Genomic DNA, 13,303 nt, shown 5'->3' with positions numbered 1-13,303 from the left:
AATGAAGCTGGCTGCCAGTGGCAATGAAGTCTTGATGGCTGCTCTGCTGAAACCCTATTAGAACAATATTCCAACTACTATATATTTTCAAACGGCAGAATTTCTTGGTTCCATAAACAAAAATATTTATTTATAATACCTTTTTGATCTCATATTCTGTCACCATGAACGAAAAGCACTATGTTGAAAACTAAACAATGTCAGTTTGCTTGCATCATTCTGCTCTGGGTTGGAGGGAAATACTTACAATTAGGTATTTTTAACAAAGCTCCCAGATTACCTAAGCATTAGTTTCCAAACTACTCTCTGTGACCATAACTGGAAATCTGGAAGCTACAAAATGAAAAAGATAAGGTCCTGAATCTGCATTGCATAGTCCTGACCAAATATGATGGAATCTATACTTAAATATCTCACGTAGCAAGACACTACAACTTTTTGTTGCTTCAATAACAAAGACTGTGGGAAAGGACATCTTGTCAAAAGGAAGTTGTATATTTATGCTTTTGGCTTCTGCAGGATTGCTGTGTCAAATAATTTTGGACTACACCTTCGAATACTATTGCAGTATTTTTGTTTTGTGTGTATATATATTATATATATATACATATATAATATAGGGAACAGACTGGCTTGTGTTCCTTCTGCCTCCTCTGTAAAAGTCTTAACTATTGGCTCTCATGTGATAGACTGATCAAGTCAATCCCTCTGCCCATTAGTAATCTGGCATGTAGTTTAATAAATATCAGAATTATTCTGCCTGAAAGTCTTCAGGAGAAAACCAAAATCTGCTGTTAAAATACTCTCTTTCATATATTTTACACAATATGTTATTTTCTGTAATGTATGCAGTAAAAAAAAAATCTGTAAACCTAACAAGGTCTGGGCAGAGATATCTGTAACAATGCAAAGTCAATAACATGCATATATTTACTGAATTTTTATCCCGCGGAGAGTGATGAGATTATGATGAGATAAAAATCAGACAAACACATAAAATTATATACCTTTCTAAGTATAAAATAGAAATGAATGAAACCGCCCTAAGGAAAAGATAAGAAAAGTGAAAAAGAATCACTTCCTCAAATCCAGGTCAATGAAGCAGATTAAATTCTGACAAGACATCCATCAAAGTCACAGCAGTGAGACAGAACATGCTGCTGCAGAAACAGCTGTAACGTCTGGTGTTAAAGGAGCTTGAGTGCATCTGATGTTCTCCTTGCCACAAAGGCTTTCTCAGTTGCAATTCTATATAAGCTGGCCTCAAAATAAGTTTCATAGAATTCAGTAGCACATCCTTGGGAGTACACAGATTGGCCCTGTTTAGTTGCTAAGCAGTGGCTAGGTCCCTGGTGCTTGAATAGTTTCAGGGTTTGGGGGGCTAGGTAGGGAAAAACATGGATAGGAAAGCAGAAAGAAAAGCAGCACATTAAAAGATCTCAAAGGAATAAGGTGTGGGAGATGCCCGCAAAGGAACATGAGCCATGGCAGTTCCTAATACAAATGAAGCACTCATCCACAAATTTAGCCAGTATAAATTACATTTCCTCACACTGGACTGAAAAATGGACAATGGATGTCAACTCCACTCAGAGCTGACTTGTTCAATTAAGCAAAATTAACTGCTGTCTTTTTTCTCCTCCATAATGGGTTCACACACAACTTCCTCTGGAGCTTGACAGAAAAGAAGGAACATGTTCTTTTTGACTTGCTGTTCTGCCTATGATAAAACATGGCTACATCTCTATATGTCATTGCAGGCTCAGCTGAAACATGAACCCGACTTAAAGCAGCTAAAAAAAAGAATACTCTGTACAAGTCGTGACAAAGATACGGGATTTGCTGTCTTATGATGTGGGACTTGCTGTGGGCTTAGGCAGCTTTAAAAAGGAATTAGTCAAATACCTCAAGGGTGAATGTGTCTGGTGCTATCAAGAGTTATTAGCCATGGCAGCCAGATACAGGGGTTGAGTTTTGACAAGAAAGTACTTCTTCAAATTCCAATCAGAAAAATAAATCTGCCAGCTTTCTGCTCTGATCATGCATTTTCTGAAGGTATCAGAGCAGCCCTGTTGGAAACAGGTTGGCAACTGTATCATAGTTGAGACCATGCAAGACTGCAGGCCGTAGATAGTGATTGACCAATTCCATAGAGCCTTCCAAGATGCTTCCACGATACACATTTTCTGTGAGATGGAAGGGGAAATTATTAGACATATAGGAATGGGGATTAAATACCTTAATTGTATTTAATTTTGGAGTGTAGGTCTTGGCACACCACAGTAAATGTGGCCCTTGACTTGAAAACAGTTAACTAGATCTAGATTGTCTGGATTTTTGCTCTGAAGATAAAGTTCCTTTTATTATTCTTTGGTGTGGAATCAGCTCACAATGCCCTAGACTGAATCAGATAAATCAGCTCTTGCTCTGGAAACATTCCATTGAGTTCAATAGTATTAACTCGAATGACATGAAATAACAACATGAAAAGCTTCTTCCATAGTCTTAGCTACCTGGCTTACAAGGATCCAATAATAATTATATGATCAGGTATAGCAATCACCAGCAATCATATGCTTTTGCTAGCAAGTAAGTATTAATTGTGCATGGTTTAACATTTATTCTGTGACATTGTCTGTGCCTATTCTAGTACTTTGTGAAGAAAAATTAATTTCAAAATAGAAAACTGTCAGCATGATGGTAATGATGATGATCTATTGGAAAATATAGGGATAGATTTATTGATGAGGGTGTATAATTGTTGAATCTTTTGGGGAAGGTGAAATCCAAAATGAGCCGGACAAGTAAATCTAAACTAATGAGTTGAAGAAGTAAGGGACTTGTTTAATAGCACACAAAATATCATCACTGGCTTAATTTCATGTCAATATTCATTCATGTTCATTCCTGCACACATCTTTGTGTCCATGTAGAAGCCTAATTAAAGACTGGTTGCAATTATCAGACAAGACTGAATCAGAAGCAGGTACTTTATAAAATGATATCCCAATGTGAGATTTATTTGGGGAAAAGATTGTGCCCTGAAGCCTTCCTCTTCTTCTTTGTTGAACAATGCTTCACCAAAAGCAGTATGTTTGCCATATGTAGCATCTCCAAGTTAAACTAAACAATTCAGCCAATTTTGCTATGGCGGTTGGATGCTTACTATAACAAGGGATGTTATGTGAATCAGGTAATTTCACATTTATAATTTCCCCTAAGTTACCCACCTTCTTACTGATTTTATCCAGACTATTTTCTCCCAAGAAAATGATTTTATGTATGATTGTTTGTGGAAATGTTTTCAAGAATTAAGTATGACAGAAAACAAGAGAAATAGTCACTTTGATTCATGCCAATTGAACATTTCAACTCTTTATGAAACATGTATCACTGTATTTTTCGGAGTAAGAGGCTGAAAATCTGGATGTGTCTTATACACTGAATACAGCATTTTTTTGCCTCACGAAACCCCACCCCCTTTACCAAAATGGCCGTGCATAGCCTTTAGAAGCCTTGCAGAGTACTCCTGGGGGCTGGAGAGAGCAGAAATGAGCAAAAAATGCGCTGTTTTTTGCTCAATTTTGCCCCCCCCCCGAGGAGCACTCTATAAGCCTCCTAAAGGCTATGCATGCCCTTTTTTTGGCAAAAAATGGGCCTGTTTTTGCAAAAAACGGGCATTTTTTTGCTCCTTTTTGGCTCCCCCAGACCCCAGGAGTACTCTACAAGCCTCCTAAAGGCTATTCATGCCCTTTTGGAGGGAAAAAAACGGGCCCGTTTTCACAAAAAATGGGCCATTTTGGGGAGATTTGCAGAGTGCAAAAACTTTTTTTTAAATTTACCTCTTCAAAACCTTGGTGCATCTTATACTCCGGTGCGTCTTATACTCCAAAAATACGGTATGTATTATCTGCATCTTAAACCTCATCCAAAGATAAACTAAGACGCACAACTAAGCCTGCGTTCAGTTTGAAAACAAGGTAGTTTAAAAACATTTACTCATATACATATTGGCATTTATATTTGGTACCAAAATACAGGGATATTTGAGGTGACCATGAAAGTATTAACCCACAAGGAGAAAATATGAGAAAATTGCTAGAAATGGACTAGTTCTACATATTTCTATTGCCTATCATACAATCTTCAACTAGATATTGCTACTTAGTACCTATATTAATCTGATTTGACTTCTGTCCCATATTTAGAAGCAGGAATACTGCATTCTGTTCATTATACACAATGACAAGGATTTAAATTAAGAAAATGTCCATGCTAACTCATGTCAATTTTCTGGGACACAAACCCTCTTTAGAACTGAGGCACTGAAGTGGTTACCAAAGAGAAACACAGTGTTTAAATACTGAAATTATAGTAAGGTTAAAAATGTGGATCTATTACAAATTTACCTTTGGAATGCCTGCTGCTGTTTCCGACAATCGCGGGTAGGTGTAGGAACTATATGAATACCCTTGCTGATTGGACTTAAAAGCACTTGCTCCATAGGGCATGATTGGCTCTTGAAGGCCAGACCCTGATCTTGACCTTTGCCTCATGGCTGGTTGAGGACTTGCCTGGTTCACGTAGGATGATTTTGGTCTTTTGTCGTAATCATCCTTGGACCACTCACTGTCACTGTATTCTAGTCCTTCTCTGGAGTATTGACTGTGAAGAGAAGTTCTAGAGAAAGCATATTGAAAAGGCTCTTTATAATCCAGAGAAGAGTGACTAGGTGCCCTCTGATATTCCAGCTTCAGGTCACCATACTCATTCAGTTTACTTTTTGTTTCCAAGGAAGTGTGATAATCTGGTAAGAACCTAGAGTCAGACTTTAAAGGCTTGGCTTCAGAAAAATACATCTCACTGGGTTTCAGCTTGGCCAGGTGTCCATTTTGCTTTGCAGCACAGCTCCCTTGGGAGTATCTTTCCACTTCCTCCCCGCGAAGGCATCTGTCTCTGTACCTTTCAACAAAGAAATCGGTCCCTGTTTCTGATTCGCTGGAATACTGGGAATAGGTGACAAAGCCATTTTCTTGCTGGTGGATTTCTATATGGTTGGAGGATCTCAGGTGAGGCGTGGGAGGACTCTCCTTCCGAAGTGAGTTGGAACGGGTCACAGAGATATTGTCAAATTCTTCTAGCAAGCCGTTGATTGAAGCATCCTTGCAAGGTTTATTTCCTCTAACGATGGTCTGGGAACAGAAGATAGCTTTTGATTAAAGGCTGCCTTTGATTTAATGCCATAGCGATAAAACCATTCAGCAGAGTCATATCAGCAACATTGCAAAGAATACAGGGACAGTCCGCTATATCCTTTTATCAGGTGGAAAAATTTGGGGACAAAATGTACTTTCCCCCCAAGGTGCATCATTGCATACTCTCACTAACTCTGTCCTCAACAATACTCTTAAAAGAAATTACCATTTGATGTTAACCTAGGAATTTAACATTATTTCCTAGGATACTGAGAGAGGGGGGAAAATCTATCTACTGATAGAACAGGCTGTTATTCACTTCTGTAGGTCGTTCTATGGAAAGGAATAACTAAACAAATGGTGCATTACTAGTATTTCATTCTTCCATAAAAGGTCATGAAAGGTACCACTATCATAGGTGTGTTAGAGAGAGGGGGGTGAGGGAGTGTGTGTGTGTGTGTGTGTGAGAGAGAGAGAGATTGCTCTGCTCTGCCATCATAGTATCTCAAACTAGATTAAAACCTTCTTTTGACTTTGATCAAACTTTTCTTTTGACTTCATTGAGAAGAATTTTAGTTTCGTAAAGATCAGAGTGTAAATAACATACAGCTATAGGAAATTATCTTGAATTAAACATGTAGTATATCTAATTAAGGCAGGCATCAGAAATCCACGATTTTCTAGATATTTTTGGATTTCAACAGCTTTCTGCCCATTCTGCATAAAGTTCAGGAATGATGGGACCAGGGGTGCCTGCAGAGGAGGCCAACAATACCAAAATTGCAGGTGTGACCAGACACTGAAAGCCCCATCCCTTTTTATGTGATGCATGAGATCTACATTTCAAAGGGCAAGGCTTTGACTGCTAGCCACGTACATCATTTTGACCTTCCCTGTGGACACTTCTGGATGGAAGTTACCCTTTAATAATAATTAGAGTTCCATAGATACTGCACATCTGACCCACAACACTGATAACAAGATTTTTATCCAAGATAAAAATCAGCTAATTGGCTAATTAGAACTGTGATTGGATTCAGTATATTTATTTATTTTATTCATTTCTTTGTAAAATTTATTAAGTGCCCATGCTGTCACATGGTAACTCTGGGTAGCTTTACAATATTACAAGATAAAACTGCATACTTTACTGGTAATAGAAATATAATACTATAAAATCGACCTAACTAAAAAGATAGGGGGCGGGAACATACAGTAAAGGCAAGGAGGAGTGGGTGGGATCTGTTGTTAATCAATCAATGACCCATATTAAGTCGTTCGTGTGAAATTGTAACTCTCTTTGGATAAACTCTATTTGTTTAGTTAAAAATTTTCTCTCTTGTGCCTTGACTATTAATAGTGATAGTGATGGCCGTTAAATAATACCGACAAAAAATGAGTTACGCTGTGTTTCAATGCTAAATATGAATATGCAGCTTTGAAGTAGATAACAATGGAACAAGGATATAGAGATAATTTAGTGGATATGATCCATCGTGTAATAATTATAGAAACTCTGAAGTCTTAAACGTCTCTCGGAAGGAGACTTTTATGAAAATTGTCCTTGTACAAATACAATGCAATGACTAGCATACATCTCAAATAAAAGAGCAGAGGCATATTACTCAGAGACAGTATGTGTGAGCCTCAATAAGTGCTGATGTGAGTTCTTGTCTCATAGAGCCTATTAGAAGTTGGTTCAGCCAGACCCTTCAGAAGAGTAGTAATAAAACAAAACAGGACCTGTGTATTGTTTACATTACAAGCTTGATTTGCAACCCATCTTAATAACATTTGAGCATGCCTGCTCAAAAAAGGAGGCCTTTGCGGTCCATGGGGCTTGCAACCAGTTGCAAAACCAGTTGTAAAGTCTCAATCACTGATGCTCAGGTCTTACACTTATATAGGTGTAAAACAATGCTGAACTGTGCAACTTAGTTCTCAGTGAGTACAGAACGGCATTATTAAAGATTTACAATACTCCAGATTTAATCATATTGTGATTCTCTTGGAATTAATTTGGTCATGGAAAAATGAAATGGGTGATTTGACATTGTATGCTCATTGTATCCTCTGCTTTGACTGTGGCTCAGGCCACTGTACATTAACTTGCCATTAGAGAAAAATCTCATATAACAGAATGCAAACTACACTGTACAAACAATCCTTTATTTTATTTTTCTTACCCATGATTAAGGGAATTCATAGGTTTTTTTTAATTCATTGTAATGTACTTGGATATAGGATACGTTTCTCAATTCATTTAGTGTGTATGTGTGTCCTTCCTATACAGCATATAGTATAGTATAGAATAGAATAGTATAGTAGTATACTTGGATATGGAATATGTTTCTCAATTCATTTAGTGTGTATGTGTGTCCTTCCTATACAGCATATAGTATAGAATAGAATAGTATAGTATAGTACAGTACACTACTGTATAGTGTAGTGTAGTGTAGTATAGTATAGTACAGTAATTTAGGGTAAGATAGGTTGGGGTGGGGTGGGGTGTATGGTATGGTATACCATAACATTAAATAGCTGTGGGTTGAAAAGATCTCCAAGGTCCCTTCCAACTCTGTTATTCTGTATTCTAGATAATGTAATGTAATGTAATGTAATGTAGCATGATATAGTGTTGTGTAGTATAATGTAGTATAGTGTAGTATATTATAATAACAGCAATTGTATCACAGTAGCTTTTTTAGATGCATTTCATGGCCATCTCCCATACAAAGTTATTATTACTCTCTTCAGTAATTTACATTAAAAAATTCATTTGGTTGGAGAACTGAAACAGCATTTTTTAAAAAAATATGACTATTCAAGCATACATAGGCTGGTTTAAAGAAATAAGAATTTGCTACATTGCATACAACACAATCTGAATGTCTTTCCTCTCACATCTGACAAACCACCAGTGCATACTTAAAGCGATGGAGGGGAAGCCCTAACAGAATGGGGGTGCTTCTGAATAAATAAAGCAATGGATGAAAATGGCATGGAAAATATCTACATCATGTATAGTGGAGTGTAAAGCACCTTGATGGAGATGTGCAGAAACTATTACCTAAGCAAAGGGGATGAAACATTTTTTAAGTTCAGAACAACAAAACATTACATGGACAAATGTTCAGGAAGACACCTTCCTAATTCACTTAACTGTAAGAAGAGCAAGAAGGTATAGTACAATCAGACTGGCACGTTTCAGTTAATACAGTTCATCTCAATCAAAATAGTTTTAACCTTCCTCTGGAATTCCTTTTACCTAGGAATGGGGAGGCTGACATGGCATATAGCTATGATGGCGAACCTATGGCACGTGTGCCACAGGTGGCATGCAGAGGCATTTGTTAGGGCACACAAGGCCTATTCAGTTTGTTCTCCAGAACTATTGGCCTGCAGGCCTTCCATTTGGCCTCTGACCTCTAGCTAAGTTTGGGTTAAGCAAATCATAGTAAGGAGGATTCTAATGGGGAAAATTGGTCTTAGCTGGTGATCTTCCAGTGTTTGGCTCAAATTATGAAATAAATCAGCCCAACCAAAGCCAAAACCCTTTAACCTCTCCATCCTTTGTACCAATGACTACTTGCCATTACAAATCCATGCCATTAATTTTGTATAAGTAAACTCTAAAACAATAGAGAAAGTTATAAGCATACTTCTGTTAGTCTTGGAAGCAAACTTCCAGTGATACGAACATGTTTCATGCAGTACTTGTCTCCCCTTAATGGGTCTGTGTTCTGGGTCATTCATATTTACCATAGCATGGAACAGCATGATTGACAATGAAGTGCTTCATAATTTAATGAGCCCCTGACGCACCCAGGAGGCATCTGCCTTCCAAGTGCAAATGTGTGGCTCAAATCCAACTGCAGCTTTAATATTCTCTCTCTCCCCCCCCCCTCTACGACAGAATCCCCCCCCTTTTTTTAGCTAGGCGATCCCCTCTGGTTGTTTGAGCAAAGATCATCCTTTGGTGACATGAAGTGGTTCTGCATATGAAACCATAGCTTTTCTCTGAGGCATGATTGTTCTTCATGTGTTACAAAACCAGGATCTTAACCTTCTCATATGCTCCAGGCTTTTTCTTTCCTTCCTGAGCCAAAATAGATATGTAAAAGCCTTCTGGTAGATGAGGTGGACTTTTGTTGATACTCATTCAGGCCTGTTGTTAGAGACCTCTATGCAAGGGAAGAGTAAATTTTGTCCTCCACTTTTCAACCATTTGGCAGGTCATTGGCAATTTCCAAAAATACTTAAGTCACGTTCAGCTTATTATTTATAGAGAAATTATATATTATAGAGAAATATTAGAAATTATAGAGAAATATTATTTATAGGGCCCCAGATGAAAATTACAAGAGATTTCACCTCCAAGAAGAAACCAAGCCGAGGTACTACTTTCCCTGCAACATCAAAAAAATAGTCAATGTTTAACTAGAAACTAAAAGTACTGACAATTATCACAGCATACTCAAAGGATTAAACGGTTCTCATTCTAAAAACCAGAAGTATTGTAGTATTTGAGGTATTTAAACATGGATTATTAAAGCACAAGGAGAGATTGAAGGTACAGGTGAAACTTGAAAAAATTCATTTTTCGCGCAAAAGTTCATTTATTTCAGTAATGCAACTTAAAAGGGTTTTTTTTTTGTTTTGTTTTTTGTTTTTTTGTTTTATTAAGCATTTATAGGCCGCCCTTTTCCCTGAGGGGACTCAGGGCGGCTTACAATAATCGGGGAGGGGAGTGCGGGACAAAACGCAAAAAGAAAATGTGAATAGAAATAATTAGCAATGAAAAAAACCCAACATTCATTCAACATTCGGGAGGGGCGAGAGTAGTCTTATCCCCAGGCCTGACGGGATAGCCAGATCTTGAGGGCTGTGCGGAAGGCCTGGACGGTGGTGAGGGTGCGGATCTCCACGGGGAGATTGTTCCATAGCGTCGGAGCTGCAACTGAGAAGGCTCTCCTCCGCGTAGTCGCCAGTCGGCACTGACTGGCGGATGGAATTCGGAGGAGGCCTACTCTATGCGAACTGATGGGACGGAGGGAGGTAATCGGCAGAAGGCGGTCTCTCAAATAGCCAGATCCACTACCATGGAGCGCTTTATAGATGGTAAGAAGGACCTTGAAGTGCACCCGGAGACCAACAGGTAGCCAACGCAGCTCACGGAGGTGAAGGTGAAACTAATATATGAGATAAGACTCATTACATGCAAAACAAGATAGTTCAAGCTGTAATTTGTCATAATTGTGATGATTATGGCTTACAGCTCATGAAAACCCCAAATCCACCATCTCAGAAAATTAGAATATTACATGCGGCAGGGCATAGAAGCTAACAGCCTGTGGCACTGCTGAGGTGTTATGGAAGACCAGGATGCTTCAAAGCAGCCTTCAGCTTTTCTGCATTGTTCGGTCTCATGTCTCTCATCTTTCTCTTGGCAATGACCCATAGATTCTCTATGGGGTTCAGGTCAGGCAAGTTTGCTGGCCAATCAAGCACAGTAACCCCACAGTCATTGAACCAGGTTTTGGTGCTTTTGGCAGTGTGGGTAGCTGGAAAATGAAGTCAGCATCCCATCGTCTGCGGAAGGAAGCATGAAGTGCTCCAAAATTTCCTGGTAGACGGTTGCGTTTACCCTGGTGATGATGCCATGTGCCAATTTGCCTTGTTCTCCACTTGCCACCCCCTCAGCGACAGGAGACGTTGGGAGGTCACTGAGGCCGCCATTGCCATGGCATGCAGAGTGGCGTCCGCAGAGAAGTGAGCAACAGCAACCAGCTTGTTGAAATCTTGATGAGTATGCACCTCCTCAGCGGAATCCTTTTCGTGCGGCTGAAGAACGACGCAGAGGCAGCTGCCTTGATGGCCCACACGGAAGACTGGAATGTTTTACGAAGGGTCAGCTCTGCCTTCTTGTCCTCGGCCTTCAAGTAATCAGCCACATCACTGGACACCACCGTTGACGTGGACACCAATGCCACCACTGGAGGGTCCACTGTGGTCACCTGCAATGCCTCAGAGAAACTAGATTCCATGTTAAAGAACCTCCTATCACTGCTGCTGGGATTGGGTTTTCCCACCGCTTCTTAACTACCTCTAGGAACAACTTAGGGGCAGGGATGTCTTCCTTCGCTGGGGAGGCTCTGAGTAAACTCGATCCTCCTTTTTCTCCGGACCACCCTCCTTGGCACCTGACTTGGCACCCTCCGTCTCACCCAGTTGCGCTGTGGCCCTGGCCTTGCACAACAGTGACTTGAAAAAATCCGGAGGAAACACACCAGAGATTGCTGGTGCCTCAGGTTTTGATATGTCATCAGACATATCTACCTCTCTCTGAACCTGATCCCCCACCCTGGAACCCTCGCTAGCCAGAGAAGGAGAAACAGGCCGGTGCACCTCCATTGCAGGTTGCACAGACCCCTTCTGTAACCCAGCAGAAATTCCACGTGAAATTGCAGAGGAGATAAACCTCTGAATGCTTGCTGGAAGCTGCTCCATGTCTCTAATGAAGGAATCCTCCTCCTCCTCTTGTGCACAGCCTTCAGACTGTGGAGCCAATGATGGCCTGATGGGACTATCCCCCCCCGCGGCCACCCTGCACTGAAAAGGATCCCTTAGATAGGGGCCCTGTTCCACCATGGAGAGTGGGGGGGGGGGAGGTAAAATGTCCCTGAGATGCACTGGGGAATCGCCCCTGTGAGGAGACCTAGACCTGGATCTAATGGGCGATCTAGACCTCAAGGGAGAACTATGCCTACCCCTCTGTTCAGCCCTGGACACCTGCTTTTCCAGGGCCCTGTGTCTCCTTTCCTCATCCTTCTGCAAGGCCTTGGAGGATTTTCCAGCTGCTGCAGTTTTTCGCAGTCTCATAGACGCTGTGGGCCTCACTCGGGCCCCACTGGAGGTCCCCTCCCCAGGGGACAATAGGGGGGAATCCGGCCTCTCCTCTGCCTCGGCACCAAGTCAGGGCCCCACCAGGCTCAGCCCACCAGAAACAGTAGCGACCAAAAACAGCTTCCCACAATCACTCACGGCCTCCACACGATGAAATCAGCCTCTGGTAGACCTTTCCTGCCCCTTTTGCAAGCCGGGCGGCTCCGGGCCTCCTGGCATCAATCTGGGCCTGCAGGGCCTTGCCACTGCCGCCTCTGTAGAAAGGATGGCCACCCAGGAAGGCAGGGATGAAAACGAGGCTTCATAGTAGCCTCTGTCCCAGCCCATGCGGCCTGTAGGAATTGAGGCCCCAAAATGGCCGCCGTAATGGCGTCCTGCCTCTAAAGCCCCAAGAAGCAACTTTTAAATCCCTTACCAACGGCTGGGAGCGAACCATACAAGGGGAGGCTTCCAGGTATCAGATGGAGGCAAGGGGAAGAAGGAATTTGCAGGATGGCACTGGATTGTTTTTGGGAGAATCAGGAACCAAAAGCAACCTTTCTTTCTTCGGCCAGACAGAGTTGAAACTGGGAACCAGAAGCAAGGAGCACAGAGGCGTAAATTAACTCTGTTTCGTGGCCAATTGGACATCACGATACCCAATCCTGGCTAATCCTGCAAAATTCCTCTGGAAAACTGTCTTGCTTTGCATGTAATGAGTCTTATCTCATATATTAGTTTCACCTTTTAAGTTGCATTACTGAAATAAATGAACTTTTGCATGATATTCTAATTTTTTGAGTTTCACCTGTACAGGGTTAGAGACCTCCTTGGACTAACAGACAATTAATTTCTTATCTCTTATGGAAGGCTACTGTACCACAAGCTACATTTTCTTCCATTCCTACAACAAAGGCCTAGTAAGTTCATCCTTACTGGGAGAACGCTTAATCTTTGTCTTAAGGCTATAAGACTCTTTTTTAAAAAAAATCATATTCCCAAAAGACTTTTATAGAATTTCTAATTTCTGTGCATCGGTATTGGATTGGTTGGATACTGGTATGTTCAGCTGCCCCTTGTAAGAAAATATGAAGGGCTTTCTCAATAATTCAATCAATCAGAAAAGAGTTGGAAGGGACTTTTGAGGTCTTCTAGTGTAACCTCTGGCTCAAGCCTATAACTTTTCAGACAAGTGACTGTCCAGTCTCTTCTTAAAAACCTCT

At 40.8% G+C, this 13,303-nt stretch overlaps 1 protein-coding gene across 3 annotated transcripts in view; it reads right to left on the bottom strand.

Annotated features, from left to right (window-relative positions):
• Positions 1-13,303, bottom strand: part of PAK5 (p21 (RAC1) activated kinase 5) — a 121,853-nt gene that overhangs the window by 28,061 nt on the left and 80,489 nt on the right. For all 3 annotated transcript variants that reach the window (XM_087716865.1, XM_087716864.1, XM_087716863.1), the window contains one exon: positions 4,410-5,192. In XM_087716865.1, coding sequence (XP_087572991.1) covers positions 4,410-5,192 — 783 coding nt within the window. The remainder of the gene's footprint in view (positions 1-4,409; positions 5,193-13,303) is intronic.

Source organism: Thamnophis sirtalis, unplaced genomic scaffold (genome assembly GCF_051295495.1).
Source record: "Thamnophis sirtalis isolate CommonGarterSnake01/CBP01778 unplaced genomic scaffold, rThaSir2_p1.2 scaffold_5, whole genome shotgun sequence".
In the NCBI taxonomy this organism is placed as follows: Eukaryota; Metazoa; Chordata; class Lepidosauria; order Squamata; family Natricidae; genus Thamnophis; species Thamnophis sirtalis.
This window is presented reverse-complemented; position numbering and strand designations above follow the sequence as displayed.